This window comes from Solanum verrucosum, unplaced genomic scaffold (genome assembly GCF_900185275.1).
Source record: "Solanum verrucosum unplaced genomic scaffold, falcon-dt-bn FXZP01000009.1, whole genome shotgun sequence".
Taxonomy (NCBI): Eukaryota; Viridiplantae; Streptophyta; class Magnoliopsida; order Solanales; family Solanaceae; genus Solanum; species Solanum verrucosum.
In genome coordinates, this window is record NW_026020231.1 from 242,241 (window position 1) to 258,655 (window position 16,415).

Consider the following 16,415-nt stretch of genomic DNA (forward strand, 5'->3'; position numbering starts at 1 on the left):
AGCGTAATTAGGCTATTTTTTGAGTGGCTATATGCGAAAGTTCCCCAAATTTTATTAGTGTTACATAAATTGAGAGAGAGAGGTGGTAACATATACTTATTATATGAACTTCAAAAAAGTTATTAATAATCACAATAATTAACAATTTAAAATATTTAAAAGACATACAAAACATTGGATTGACTCTCGAAATTTCATGAGTGACACATAAATTGGGAAAAAAATAAGTAACATACATTATTTGAAAATTACGTAAAAAGTAATATAAATCACAAAAATTTACGATTTAAAAAATTAAAAGGCATACAAAAAACTAGGGTGACTCACGAAATTCTATTAGTGCCACATAAATTTGGACGGAGGAAGAACACATAATATTATTTAAAAAATACGTAGAATATATTATAAATCACAATAATTAACAACTTAAAATATCTAAAAAAATCATACAAAAATTTGATCAACTTTCCATTCTATCAATTTCACATAAATTAAGATTAAAATTTTCAAAACATCAATATTTTGGCATCTAATAGGCCCCCTTGTCAACACTTTCAATATTTATTTAAAATGTCAATATTTTGGTTTGTTATAATGCTGACTATATTTATTTAATTTGGAAGAATACAAACTTTTAATAACAGAATGGAGAGAATCATGTGAGAAAATATTTCAAAAAAGGTAAAAATATTTCCCTTACTTTTGGATCCGTACTTGTTTGAACTTTTTTAAATATAATTTTATCTGAAATGTATTCGGATGAACTTCTTTAAATATGATTTTGTGTATTCGGATGAACTTCTTTAGATATGATTTTGTGTATTCGGATGAACTTCTTTAAATATGATTTTGTGTATTCGGAATTTCGGATGAAACTCTTTTTACAAATTGAGCACGATAAATACTCATTTCAATTGAAAAGTTAGACCATACAATTCAAAACCTGAGTGTATACCATTAGGACAATACAAATTCAAATCTAAATACAAACTAGTTGGTATACAAAGTGATATTGAAAATACAATATGAGCCAAATAAAATACAAAATCTATTTTTACTAATGCAATTAGTATGAATACTTATCTGCCGAATACGTAAATAAATTGTATTTTGGTTATTCAGAATTGATAATGAATACTAAATCAAATCTAAATACAAACTATCTAGTACACAAAGTGATATTGAAAATACAAAATTAGCAAAATAAAATACAAAATTTGTTTTACTGATGCAATTAGAATGAATACATATAACATAAATTAACTGTATTTTGGTTATTTAGAATTGAGAATGAATACAGAATCAAGTATAAATACAGAACTTGTGGTAATGTCATTAGGACGAATACAAAATTAGATCTAACTACAAACTATTTGGTATACAAAGTGATATTGTAAATACAAAATAAGCAAAATAAAATAAAAAATTTGTTTTACACATGCAATTAGGATGAATATCTAAATAATGAATACGTAAATAAACCGTATTTTGGTTATTTAGAATTGAGAATGATGTTAAGAACTTCGATCTGACAATTGATTCATCAAGTTCCATGGATTCAAGAAGAGTCTTTTCGGAACCATCCATAGAGCGACGGCGGAGATCTAGAACCCAATAGGAAAACCGCTTGAGCCCAAATAAGCAGAAAAGTTGTGGAGCAGGTCTGACTCATGATCAGACGTAGGAGAGAACAATTAAATATTATACCCCAATTTTCACAAAGAATTGCCAGATGTTGAAATCGTATAAGTCGAAGAAATTTCTTAAACAAGTATAGGAAATAACAATGGTGGAAACAATAGAGAGAGTAGAGAGAGTGGAGAGATTTGGGTAAAAACCTAGAGAGAGAATATTAAAATGTGGGGTCTTTTTTTTTTTACTTTTTAATTGGTAGTAGAGTCAAACTAGCTAGTAACTGATTTGAGGAATAAAATGATAGTAAATTAATTGGTAGTAGAGTAAAACTAGGTAACTGATTTGAGAAATAAAAAGAAAGTAAATTAATTATATTAGGATACATTATATTTGCTAAAATAATGTCATTTTTAATAATTATTTTATACTGTAGATGTTTTAGCAAATTATGTTAGGATTTTGACTACTTTACTAATTTTCCCAAAAAAAAGAGAGAACAACTTTCACATATAGCAAACACAAAATTCATATTTGTATGTTATAGTTATAGTTTGCATAATTGCGCTGTATAACAAACTTTATGTTTGTTATGACTATTAATATGTATATTTCGCTATACATATATACAAAAGAAGCAATTGTATAATCTGTTTCGGTATACATATACAAAAGAATCAATTTTATAATCTGTGTTTGTATAAAGCGATAAAAGAGAGAAAGACAAAAGAATCAATTCTATAATCTGTGTTTGTATAAAGCGATAAAAGAGAGAAAGACAAAAGAATCAATTCTATAATCTGTGTTTGTATAAAGCGAGAAAAGAGAGAAAGACAAAAGAAAACTGGGCAGGGAAAGATCTGTATTTGTATAATCATAAGTGTATAGGACGAAAATATATGTATTTATATCTGTATATATAATTTTCTCTCGCTCTATACAAACACAATCGCAATGTATACATTTGTGTTTGTATAAAGTGAGAGTGGCGAGCGAGATCTGGGAGAGGGGAGAGAGGAGAGAGGGGAACGAAAATATATGTATATATACAATTTTGTCTCGCTTTATACAAACACAAACACATTTTATATATTTGTGTTTGTATAAAAGCGAGAGAGGCGAGGGAGAGACTGTCGAGAGTGGCGAGCGAGATTCACCAGGGAGAGAGGCGAAATAACAACAGTTTGCTACGGGGTTCAATTAAATCAAACTGTGATTATGACATTTAATTTGAATTAATAGTTTGCTACTATATGCAATTTTCTAAAAAAAAAAAACACACATTGAACCTGTGCTAGCCTAGACTCGGATATCTAGTTTTCAAATAAGTCAGTTGATATAACTTAAATGTAGCAATCTAAAATATGTTTCTTAGGAAAAGGAAAAAAAACAAGTTGAAGAGAAAAAAAAACAAAGTTAATATAAGATTTTGACTTTCATGTAGGATGTCACGTAAGATTTAATTGAATTTCATGGGTAAAAAAAAACCTATATCATAAACTCCTTATTAGATGTTCAAATTAAAGCAAACGGTTATACATTATTGAGCACAACAATATGCACAAAGGCTTTAAACATCAACAGTGAAGAACATGTAGCTCCTAAATAACCTAAGATAGATTATCCATTACTAACAAGCAGGACGGAACTACATTTGGTACGGATTTAGACAAACTTAACCTATTTGTACTAGAAAATTTATTATAGATTTGTAAATTCAGTAACTACAATGAACTATGATTTTGGTGGCAAATTAATAGTAATCCATCAACTTCAAATTCTGGCCTATTCGGATTTCAAAGTTTTCGAGCGCAGGCATCATCAATAAGGAGGCCTAATGTGGACCAAGATGAGCCACCTTCTTTCATAGCTTCCTCTGCATTTTCTCCCAATTCCTTCACTTTCTTCCTCATCATTTCACCCATTTCACCTTCCATTAACTCTCTCACCATTTTCTCAACTTCTTCAACTTCCACAAAACCCCTCACTGATCCATTTCTCGGAATGATCCTCAGCCCCACCCCAATTTCCTCCGTCACCATTCTTGCATTTACGTGCTGCTCAGCCATAAAGGGTAGTGCCAAAATAGGCACTTTAGCACATACACTTTCCTAAATAGATTCCATCCACAGTGACTCTAAAACCCTTTGATGATTTTCTGATTCAACACTTGATTCTGATCAACCCATTCTTTAACTATCAATACTCTGTTTTCAAACCCCTGTAAATTCTCGAGAACATTTTGTCTTGTCATCCATATGAAACAAGTGTTGGATAATTCTAGCCCCTTTGCAATTTCTTGTATTTGCTCAGCGGAAATATCTGCCAATTTATTGTTGAGCCATTGCATCCATGTTTTGTCGGTTTGTGAAGTTCAACCATGGGAAACTTGAAAATGTAAAGTACTCGTCTGGTGAAATTGTTTCAGCATGAGGACGTTCTATCCCAATAAGTTAACATATAGTGTTCCTGTAATATACCATGAATATAATAAATTACAGTTAAAAATAAAATGATAAAAATGAATTAAAAAAATCTTTAGGCTGAGGTGCGGATATCTTGTTCTCTTTAAGGAGATTCAAGCCCACTTCGGCACAATCTACACCGACCAGCAATATTACTCTTGACTTATCCCCTCCAGCATACAATAGCCCAACAACATAGTACAATTCAATAAGCTCCGAATTAGTTGAAGACTCCAAAACTCCACAACAAAAAAACACCTCCTTCAACATTTAATCACTCTCTTTTATATAGTGAATATAGTTGAAGACTTAAAATTATTTTATTTGTCTCAACTCTTTCTTTCACTTCACTAACTCAATATACACAATATAATACTACTCATCTTTTCTCTCAATATTTTCTTGTACATCTCTTGTTGTTCTCTTCATCTTTCTTATTTACAAAACCAAAATAAGACCATCACTATTTATAGAGGAAAAAATCTTTCTTGTAATGAATAGGAAGAAAATGGGGTAGTTAATAGGATAAGTGAATGGCTTATAGGTTACAAGAGTTACCAGACATAAAAATAGAATAATAGGTGAAATGAACAGTTAGTGGTTTTAGGAGTTTCATACAAACTTATTACCGAATAGGAAGATAATGGGGTAGTTAATAAGATAAGTGAATGGCTTATAGGTTACAAGAGTTATTAGACATTAAAATAGAATAATGGGTGAAATGAACAGTTAGTGATTTTAGGAGTTTCATACAAACTTATTCCACTTTTTATGACAAACTAAATGAGAGTTAAGGGGGAATGAAATGCCATCAATGACAAACAAATGTTGCACCAAGGCAAAACCTCAACGCTCTTCAATGTGCAAATTGATGCTCACCAAATGTAATGTGCAACACATAATAAAATAGTAGATTGATGCAACATTTTTTTATTGGCATAATACATAAATATGCCCTTTAACTTGACCTCATTTCATATTTATGCCCTCTAACTTTGTGTGTGCACAAGTAGACACTTAAACTTGTATAAAATTGAACAGATAGACACAAACGTCCTACATGGCATCCTACATGGAAATTTGTGTCCTACGTGTATTGTGACACGTAGGACTCGCGTGTCTATTTGTTCAATTTTATACAAGTTTAAGTGTCTATTTGTGCACTTTCAAAGTTGGAAGGCATAAATATAAAATGAGTCTAAGTTAAAGGGTATATTTATGTATTATGCCTTTTATTAATATTAAAATGCTACACCAACATATAGTCATGGCAAAAAACACTCATACCAGAGAAGAAGTACCTCGGGATACCAATTTTTTCGGCTGACTCTTGAGTCCATCCAAGAAATCCATCAGATATCACACATGTAGGCGGATGCTGCAAAGCTGATAGACCCTGCTCAAAGAGCGTCTGCATCAACTTTGTAGCAGTAATGAATGGACGGAAATAGGACATGGAAGGAAGCTTCGCAGCATTTTCAACACCAGGAGGGATGCCTTGTATGTCTTTTGGAAATGAGAGTTCGATAATAAAGATGGATACATCTTTTAGAAAATCGCGGATGGTGACGCTGATGAAACGGTTGCGCAAAAGAGAGGAGAGGGATGGTATGACCATGAGACATGAAAGGAAATATCACAAAGTGTGGTGATGCAACTGTGTCCATATTTTTTTTCGCTACGAATGAAAATGGATTTGATTGATATCTAAGCAATGGGAATTGAGTGGTGTTAAATATAATATGTCCTTAGTTCGATTTTACTTATCACTTTTAACCTTTATAAAAAAAAAAAAGTAATATATTTTTTTCATATTAATTACTGAAGTAATATAACATCTCAATTAATAAAGTAGTGTGATAAAATAGTTAATTATAACATTGGCCTAAGTCATCGATGGCCCCTTAAAGTTGTCCACATATTTCATTTGGACACCTCAACTAGGGTTTGTACCTATTGAATACTTAATTTGTTCAAAAATCAATCCTATTTGACACAAAACGCTGACATGGCAAAAAAAAGTGTGCTCCACACACCTTGAGCGCGTAAAGCAGATAAAAATAGTATTTTTCCTTTTTTATTTTCTCATTTATACACTTAAATTTTTTATTTTTTTAAAAAAAGAAATAAATGAAAGCATATCTTCTTCCCACAATGTTCCTCTGCAAAACTGCAACCATTGTTCTCCTCTTTCTCTCGCTCTTTTTTTATTATTTTATAAAATCATAATATAAATCAATTGAAGAATGATTTTAGTTTAAAGTTAAAGACAACAGAAACACTAGATTTGGAAAATTTGCCCTATGTTGGGCATTTGGTAATGTTGAGTATGCATTATAATTTTCTATTTTTTAGAGCAATGAAACCCACAATAAAGCAACAAAATCGTACATACATTATTATAAAGATCTAAATCTCAAATATTCTAACAAAACTCCATTTTTTCCGATAAAAATAATACGAATTGATTATTTTTTCCGATAAAAGTTGTTATTATTATTTATATAATTATGATAACAACTGATTATTAGTGGGAAGAAAATAAAGGCAATGGATTATGGACAGTAAGGTTCAATGGTAAAGAATAAAAAGGTGAGAGTTTGGTTGGCGACCTGTTGCCGCCGGTGGAAGGGTGAAAAGAAGGAGAAGAAGGGGGTTGGGGGTGGGGTGGGTTGATTCAAAATAATTTTTTAATTTTAATTTTTTTTTTTGAATGATTTAAATAGAGATTAAAAAAAAATTGCATTCAATTGCCACGTGTCATTATTTTATTGGTCCATCAGTAATGTATTTGTGTTTGAGACACACACACTTTTATCTTTCAACTGATTTTCATTTTGTGTTAAATAAGTATAAATTTGTTAAGATTAAAGTGCTCAATAGGTACTAGGTGTAGTTGAAGTGTCTAAATGAATAACGAGGACAACTTTGAGGGGCCGCATATGACTTTGGCCTATAACATTTAAAAGAGTTAATATCTTAAAAGGTCATTAAACTATGTGAAATTATCTAATAAAATCATTGAACTTTGTTTTGTATCAATAAAATCACTCAACTTAAAGTTTTTATCTTAAAAAATCACTCAACTCATTTATCTTAAAACAAATTTGATATAGCAAAATAAATACTTTTTAATGTCATGTAACTATGAACCCCACAACTGAATAAAATTATAAAATCTATTAAGTTACTTAGATTAATTAGTACTTTCTACTAAATTATTTCTGCAATATTAACGTAATTATTAGCAAATAATGATGTTAAAGAATGCCGTCGATTAGAAATTGCAGTTGCAGTTCAAGGTCGATCTTTTTGTAATTTCCTAGAATAATGTTCTGCATGTTTATGCTTTAACCTATTGAGCAGATCGATAGTTCATAATGTTATTATCACCTTGTTTGAGTAGAGTTTTCTACTAAGAATTGCAAACACATGGATTGAAATAGCTTCTATAATACAATATTAATCTTTAGATGAAACTATTTTTTGGGTGAATCATCGGGTAATAAGTAGATTATAATTTTATTTATGGGTCCATGATTATAATGGCATAAGTTTTATTTTATTTTATTATGTTAAATTTAATTTAATGATAAATGTGATTGAGTTATTTTTGAGGATAAAAAATTTAAATTGAGTGACATTTTTAATACAAAACAAAGTTTAATAACTTTTCAAGATAATTTCACAAAGTTTAATAATCTTTTAAGATATTAACTCCATTTAAAAATAAGGATGAGAGTACATAACAATCACAATTCACGTGTATTGACTAGTGGACGGTGGGCATAAGCTGAGTCAACTTGGATTTGTCTCTTTCTCAATTAATTTAATAGAAATCTTATTGAGAAGTAGTCTTATAATGTATGAAATTTCTAGCGTATCTTTTTTCAATCAATGCTTGTTTAATACTCCCTCCGTCCCTTTTTAGTTGTCCACTTTAGAAATGGCACACAGATTAAGGCAACAATGATTAACACAGTGAAGTTACAATTTTACCCTTATGACAACTTTTCACTTCAAAATTATAACCACTTATTTGAATTAAAGTGAAATAAATTGGAGGGAAACAACATACACTTTTACAATTTTCAAGAAGTGTAAATAAGGGTATAATAGGAAAAAATTTGTTTTCCTTTCTTGATTTGTCAAAATGGACAACTAAATAGGGACAACTAAAAAAGGAAATATGGACAAGTAAATAGGGACGGAGGGAGTAAAAAATTTGCCTGAGTGTGACTATTTTGCGGAGAAAATATATATTAGCACACAAGATTTGATTTCATGCGGATATTTTATCAAATGTTACTGTGGCAGTATTCAAGTCTCCCTTCAAATTTTCAAAAAAGTCTGCTGATATTGTCTTAAATGTAGCAATCTAAAATACTTAATTATTCTTAGGAAAAGAAAAAAAAACAAAGTTAATAACATAAGAGTTTGACCTTACACGCCGCACCAATTAATGGGAGATTAAATTTCCTTTTCTTGTAGGAGAAAGACTTACACAAAAGGTACCCACCTATTCTTGTAGCACAATCAACTATACCATAAACTGATGGGGTATAGAGTAGCATTTGTATGAGAGAGCTGAGACATTTTCAAGCGAATTCAAATTTAGTCAGAACTCGGTAACAAAAAAAAACTATACCGTAAACTCCTTATTAGATGATCAAATTAAAGCAAACGGCTATACATTATTGAACACAACAATATGCTCAAAGGCTTAAAACATCAACAGTGGAATTCGTTTTCTTCTCAAACATTGGACCATGTTATTTCTTCCCTGAACGACTTCCATTCATATTGTTTGTGATGTGCAATGCTGTATTATCACTTGGCTGTTTGGGGGCAACTTGTGCATGCTATTTAGACGAACTTACTACTTGTATTTGTATTAGAAAATTCATTATAGAATTCAGTAACTTAAATGAACTATGATTTCGATGGCAAATTCATAGTAATCCATCACACTTCAAATTCTGGCCCATTCGGATTTCAAAGTTTTCTGGCGCATGCATCATCAATAAGGAGGCCTAATGTGGACCAAGACGAACCACCTTCTTTCATAGCTTCCTCTGCATTTTCTCCCAATTCCTTCACTTTCTTCCTCACTATTTCTCCCTTTTCACCTTCCATTAACTCTCTCACCATTTTCTCAACTTCTTCAGCTTCCACAAATCCTCTCACTGATCCATTTCTCGGCATAATTCTCAATCCCACCCCGATTTCCTCCGTCACCATTCTTGCATTTACATGCTGCTCAGCCATAAAGGGTAGTGCCAAAATAGGAACTTTAGCACATATACTTTCCAAAATAGAGTTCCATCCACAATGACTCAAAAACCCTTTGATGCTTTTGTGATTCAATACTTCATTCTGATCAACCCATTCTTTCACTATTAATGCTCTGTTTACTCTGTCCTCTAACCCTGCCGAATGTTCGAGAACATTTTGCCTTGTCACCCATAAGAAAAATGTGTTGGATAATTCAAGTCCCTTTGCAATTTCTTGTATTTGCTCAGCAGAAATATCTGCCTGAGTACCAAAAGCTACGTACAGAACAGGCTGTTTTTCTGTCAATTTATTGTTTAGCCATTGCCTCCATGTTTCATCAGTTTGAGAGAGTGCTGCTTTAATGGGCCGCTTGGTTAAGCACAGAGGCCCAACACACCATGATTTTGGTCTGAGGTGTTGGTCGAAATAGTCTGCAAATCTTGGTTCAAGTTGGTAAAAGCTGTTGGTGATCATGCCACGGCTCTTCGTAATGGAAATACCTTGCTCTATCATAAAATCCACGGCTGGACCTTTTGGCTCAATGTCTCCAAACGGAGGTTGAAAATCATTTCTTGTGAACTTCAACGATGGGAAACTTGAAAACGTAAAAGACTCGTCTGCTGAAATTGTTTCAGCATGAGGACGTTCTATCCCAATAAGTTGACATATAGTCATGGCGAAAACACTCATACCAGAGAAGAAGTACCTCGGGATACCAAATTTTTCGGCTGACTCTTGAGTCCATCCAAGAAATACGTCAGATATCACACATGTAGGTTGATGCTGCAAAGCTGATAGAGCCTGCTCGAAGAGCGGCTGCATCAGCTTTGTAGCAGTAATGAATGGACCGAAATAGGACATGGAAGGAAGCTTCGCAGTATTTTCAACACCAGGAGGGATGCCTTGTACGTCTTTAGGAAATGGGAGTTCGATAACAGAGATGGATACATCTTGTAGAAAATCGCGGATGGAGGGGGCGTTAACGGGGGTGGTGAAGATGGTGACGCTGATGAAACGGTTGCGCAAAAGAGTGGCGAGGTGGAGGAGAGGGATGGTGTGACCATGAGACATGAAAGGAAATATCACAAAGTGTGGTGATGCAACTCTCTCCATTCTTTTTTGCTGCGAATGAAAATGGATTTGATTGATATCTAAGCAATGGGAATTGAATGGTGTTAAATATAATATATCCTTGGTTCGGTTTTACTTATCACTTTTAATCTTAAAAAAATTACTGAAGTAATATAACATCTCAATTAAGTAATAAAGTAGTGTGATAAAATAGTTAAATATAACATATAACGATGAGAGTGCGTGTATTGACTAGTGGATGGTGGCAATAAGCTGAGTCAACTTGGATTTTGTCTCTTCTCAATTAATTCAATAGAAATCTTATTGAGAAGTAGCCTTAAAGAGTATGAATTTCTAGCGTATCTATTATCAAATCAATCATTGCTTGTTTAATAAAAAAAATTTGCCGGAGTGTGACTATTTTGCGGAGAAAATATATGAGACATATATAAATATTTTATTTGTTTGACCTATTTTAATTTAACACAAAATTAAGAAAAATAAAGAAGAATTTTTAATGTAAAAATATATCAAATGTATTGATTTTTTTTATTAATCTTGTGATTTTAAAATTGCACTTTTATGGTAATGTGTGGTGTCCTCTACACAGGGCGGATCTAGGAAGGTTCAAGGGTGTCACGAGACATGGCTTCGTCAGAAATATATATATATATATATATATATATATATAAATAATTAAATGACCGAAATAAACCAAGATATATAAAATACAGTGTTAACTTTTAACATAAAAGTATGTGCCGCTCAGTCATAGTAATTGCAATTCTTGAGTGAGGGTAGTATTGTTTGATATATTTTCTTTTCTTCTTTTGCTTTTTATTTTTTCTTCTCTAGACATTTTATATTAACAAAATATTTAATACTATTATTTTTAATGAAATCAGATTTAACTTAATATATTTTTTTATTTTACTTTTTGAAAAAGAGGTATAATAGTAAACGTATGTATATATTAAAAGGTGAAATGGCTTGAAAAAATTTCTGTGTACACCACTGTCTCTACACCTTTATCCATTTGGTTTGTTCCTTTTCGTTATCTCTTTAAATTTTTGGATTAAAATTTTTTTTACCTTAGGCTCCAAACTCTAGAAATACAAAGAGTATTAGAAATATGAATTATCAGACTAACCCCATTGTATAGTACTTCCTCATTTCAAAAAAGACTCGTAATACTAATTTTTTTTTTTTAAAAAGAAGAGAAGACTTATTCTCAATATGAAAGAAATTTATCATCTCGCTTTGAGTTTGTATTTTTGGGGGGTGAGGAAGGAGGTTGTGGCCCCATGATAGCGTTCTACGACCCTTAAACTCCTCATTTGGACCAATTTATGTGAAGTGACTTTATGCGTTGCAGATACAGTGTAATTATCTCATAAAAAATTAAATATAGCTGAACATATTCTTCGTAGTCCGTATGTAACAATCGAGGATACTGTTTTACCGTTATTATTAATTGATGTGTCTATTTCTGGTCTCGTTGTTGGCTCTTATTGATCAAGTGGTACTGTGGCAGTAGTCAGGTCTCCCTTCAAATTTTCAAAAAAAGTCTGCTCATATTGTCTTAAATGTAGCAATCTAAAATACTTAATTATTATTAGGAAAAGAAAAAAAACAAACAGGAAAAACAAAGTTAGCCGCACCAATTAATGGGAGATTTAATTTCCCTTTATTATAGGAGAAGGTGCCCACCTATTCTTGTAGCACAATCAACTATACCATAAACTGATTGGATATAGAGCCGCCTTTGTATGAGAGTGTTGAAATCTTTTCGCGCGAATTCAAATTTAGTCAGATTAGTTAAAAAAAAACTATACCATAAACTCCTTATTAGATGATCAAATTAAAGCAAACGGCTTATACATTATTGAGCACAACAATATACTCAAAAGGCTTTAAACATCAACAGGGAAGAACATGTAGCTCTTAAATAACCTACGCTAGATTATCCATCACTAACAAGCAGGACGGAGCTACATTTGGTACGGATGCGGATTTAGATGAGCTTACTACTTGTATTAGAAAATTCATTATACAATTTAGTAACTTAAACGAACTATGATTTCAATGGCAAATTAATAGTAATCTATCAACTTCAAATTCTGGCCGATTTTGGATTTCAAAGTTTTCGGGCGCAGGCATCATCAATAAGGAGGCCTAAAGTGGACCAAGATGAGCCACCTTCTTTCATAGCTTCCTCTGCATTTTCTCCCAATTCCTTCGCTTTCTTCCTCACCATTTCACCCTTTTCACCTTCCATTAACTCTCTCACCATTTTCTCAACTTCTTCAGCTTCCACAAAACCCCTCACTGATCCATTTCTCGGCATAATCCTCAATCCCACCCCAATTTCTTCCGTCACCATTCTTGCATTTAAGTGTTGCTCAGCCATAAATGGTAGTGCCAAAATAGGCACTTTAGCACATATACTTTCCACAACAGAGTTCCATCCACAATGACTCAAAAACCCTTTAATGCTTTTGTGATTCAACACTTGATTCTGATCAACCCATTCTTTAACTATCAATGCTCTGTTTTTTACTCTGTTTTCAAACCCCTGTAAATTCTCGAGAACATTTTGTCTTGTCACCCATATGAAACATGTGTTGGATGCTTCTAGACCCTTTGCGATTTCCTGTATTTGTTCAGCGGAAACTTCTGCTTGAGTACCAAATGCTACGTACATAACAGGCTGTTTTTCTGTCAATTTATTATTGAGCCATTGCATCCATGTTTCGTCTGTTTGTGAGAGTGTTGCTGTCATTGCCCGCTTGGCTAGGCAAAGAGGTCCAACACACCATGATTTCGGTCCCAGATGTTTGTTGAAATAGTCTGCAAATCTTGGTTCTAGTTTGTAAAAGGTATTGATGATCATGCCACTGCTCTTTGAAAAGGAAATAGCTGTTCAACATAAATAAATAAACTCATTCAATCTCAAATGTTACCTTTCAATATTTACAATAATTTAACTTTAAAATATTTAAATTATAACTACATAAATATTCAATAACTCATTTGGTCAAATTTCTTATATCTTACTTATTTTGAATTATTCTTTCTTTCTGAGAAGTACCAATATGTGTTTAACTAATTTATTTACATATACTTTTGCCAAAGTAATTTGGGAATGATCAAAATGTTATACGCCCTCCGTCCCATTTATATGTCATCCCTTTTTATAAATAGCTGGACCACGATACTTGTTATTTTATAGAATTTATGTATAAATTACCATATTTTGCCTATTATACCCTTGTTACAATAGATAATTAATCTTATCATTTATTAATAAAGTTGACTTAAGAAAACATTAAATAGGGCAGAAGGGTAAAGTTACATCATTTCTTAATGCAAGTGCAAAGTAAAAAGGTGACATATAAAATAAGACGGAAATAGTATTTTTTAGCTTCTGAACGTCAAAAGGTCCATACTTCTATGGCTGCTCAAAAATATTTACTTTTCTTTCTTTTTCAAAAATCTTAATCAAACACTTCAACTTTCAAAAATATTTACTTTTCAAAAGATTCACCAAACAAATTATAAAACTCTATATTTTAAAAAAAAAAAACTCTATGCTCAGTTAAACAATCACATAAAAAATTGAAACTGATCAAGTATCCTAAGAGTGTTTATATCTCTCCAATGACTTTAAATTTTGATGAGTGAATCACCTAAATTTCAACATATATTAATGTATGGATCTTGGAATACGCAAAACATATATTTTCACGTGTTTGCCCATGAGAAGTTATTAAATGAACATGTGAAGGGTCACCGCTTATTAAGATATGCAAAAAATCTTAAAACATTATACTATATGATCTGATCTGCAAAAATACGTACCTTGCTCCATCATAAAGTCCACGGCTAGACCTTTTGGCTCAAGGTCTCCAAACGGAGGTTCAAAATCATTTCTTGTGAACTTCAACCATGGAAAACTTGAAAACGTAAAACTCTCGTCTGCTGAAATAGTTTCAGCATGAGGACGTTCTATCCCAATAAGTTGATACATAGTCGTGGCGAAAACACTCATACCAAAGAAAAAGTACCTTGGGATACCAAATTTTTGGGCAGACTCTTGAGTCCACCCAAGAAACGCATCAGATATAACACATGTAGGTGGATGTTGCAAAGCTGATAGAGCCTGCTCGAAGAGCGGCTGCATCAGCTTTGTAGCTCTAGCGAATGGATAGAAATAAGACATGGAAGGAAGCTTTTCAGTATTTTCAACATTAGGAGGGATGTCATGTACGTCTTTAGGAAAAGGGAGTTCGATAACAGAGATGGATGCGTCTTGTAGAAAATCGCTGATGGAGGGGGCGTTAACGGGGGTGGTGAAGATGGTGACGGTGATAAAACGGTGTCGTAAAAGAGTGGCGAGGTGGAGGAGAGGGATGGTGTGACCATGAGACATGAAAGGAAATATCACAAAGTGGGGTGATGCAACTGTGCCCATTTTTTAATTCTTTTTTTTTGGCAGAATGAAATGGATTTGATTGATATCTAAGCAAAGGGGGTGATGTTAAATATATATAGCATAGCAATCACGTGGTTTGGACGATAGGCATAGCTTAGTTCTCCACTTGGATTAAATATAAATATATCTCAATTTTTTTTATTTAGATTAAACAAAATTTAATCAGCCATAATTAATAAACTTACTGAAATTTGACCAACAATCGGGTGGGGGCGGATTTAGAGGATAGGGCTGAGGTTCTTCTTACATAAAATCAACATGGTATTTAGATCCTTTTTCTAAATTAGCTCTTACACATTATGTTTTCCAAAAAAAAGGAAAAACTCATAAATAAAAATATTTTAGTCAAATTCCTCTTAACATTTAGGAATAAGTGAATTAATTCATTTGTCCAAACTTAAAATATCATTTATTTTTGAATCGAATGAATTAAATATGAGTAATTATTCAAACTTCAAAGTTTCCAAATTTGGTGAGAGTATACATGGAGTTTCGAGAAATAAATTACTCTATTTTATATTAATTGAATTTTTGAAGGTTTTTCATTGTTTAAAGTTAGAGATGGATATTTGAATTTTTTTTATATTTGTCATTTCATTTATTGAAGTTTTATATTTTCTAAGAGATAAATTACACTACTTACAAATTTATATTTATGATTTCACTGGAGGTAATAGTGGAAAATATGATTTAAATTATGTCCTTAAATGTTTTTTTTTAATAAATGTGTATCGCCTCACAAATTAAGTTAATATGGAATAGAGGGAGTAATTTTTGAAATTTTAAATTTGTGTGTTAATTTAAGTCAAAAGTATACAAGCTTTTAATTCAATAATTTAAGTCAATATTTCCGTGCATGACTTATTCATAGTGGACAAGCAGCTTCTTTGGCCTTTTGCTCTGCTAATTAGGCGTGTATTATTTTGTACTAATAACACCAACGTTTGTTAGAAAATTTCTATGATTTAAGACATCACAATTAATATTTTGTGAATGATAGCAGAATCAAATGATATATAGTTCATTTGTTGGTAATTTGAATGATTAAAAGCATGATCACTACATAAAAATAATTTTAGCGGTAATTAATTAACGACAATATGCTGAATATATATTTTAGCGGCAATTAACACTCTTTGTATATGTCCCTAAAACCTTTAGTAACATTGAATCTAATGACACTTAACTAATGCTGGTAAAGACTTTAGTACTCTTTATTAATGTGTTTATTTATTGCTGTCAAAAGTTGTTTTTGTTGTAGTATGACAACATGACAGTAATTTACTTATGATTACAAATATAGTTTAATTTATGTACTACTCTCTTTAGTTCATATTTAGTAATTAAATTGTCGAAATGTTTTTCATTGTTTAAGTAAATTTTTCAAAATTTAAAAGAATTGTTGGGATTTAAAAAATAATAATAATAATATGTATCCTTCCTTTTAATGAGATTCTTAACTATTTCACATTGTAGAA

At 31.7% G+C, this 16,415-nt stretch overlaps 3 protein-coding genes across 3 annotated transcripts in view; all 3 read right to left on the minus strand.

The window, feature by feature from the left end:
* The window catches only part of LOC125832105 (rac-like GTP-binding protein 3), a 235,728-nt gene that overhangs the window by 89,959 nt on the left and 129,354 nt on the right, over window positions 1-16,415 (minus strand). The window lies entirely within an intron of this gene.
* Window positions 3,429-10,484, minus strand: LOC125832173 (UDP-glycosyltransferase 90A1-like). The gene is made up of 2 exons (XM_049511324.1): window positions 9,155-10,484; window positions 3,429-3,490 (listed from the first exon to the last, which is right to left on the minus strand). Exons 1-2 carry the CDS (start codon window positions 10,482-10,484, stop codon window positions 3,429-3,431), a joined length of 1,392 nt encoding a protein of 463 aa, XP_049367281.1.
* On the minus strand, window positions 12,304-14,916 carry LOC125832087 (UDP-glycosyltransferase 90A1-like). The gene is made up of 2 exons (XM_049511224.1): window positions 14,304-14,916; window positions 12,304-13,361 (listed from the first exon to the last, which is right to left on the minus strand). Exons 1-2 carry the CDS (start codon window positions 14,914-14,916, stop codon window positions 12,580-12,582), a joined length of 1,395 nt encoding a protein of 464 aa, XP_049367181.1. The 3' UTR covers window positions 12,304-12,579.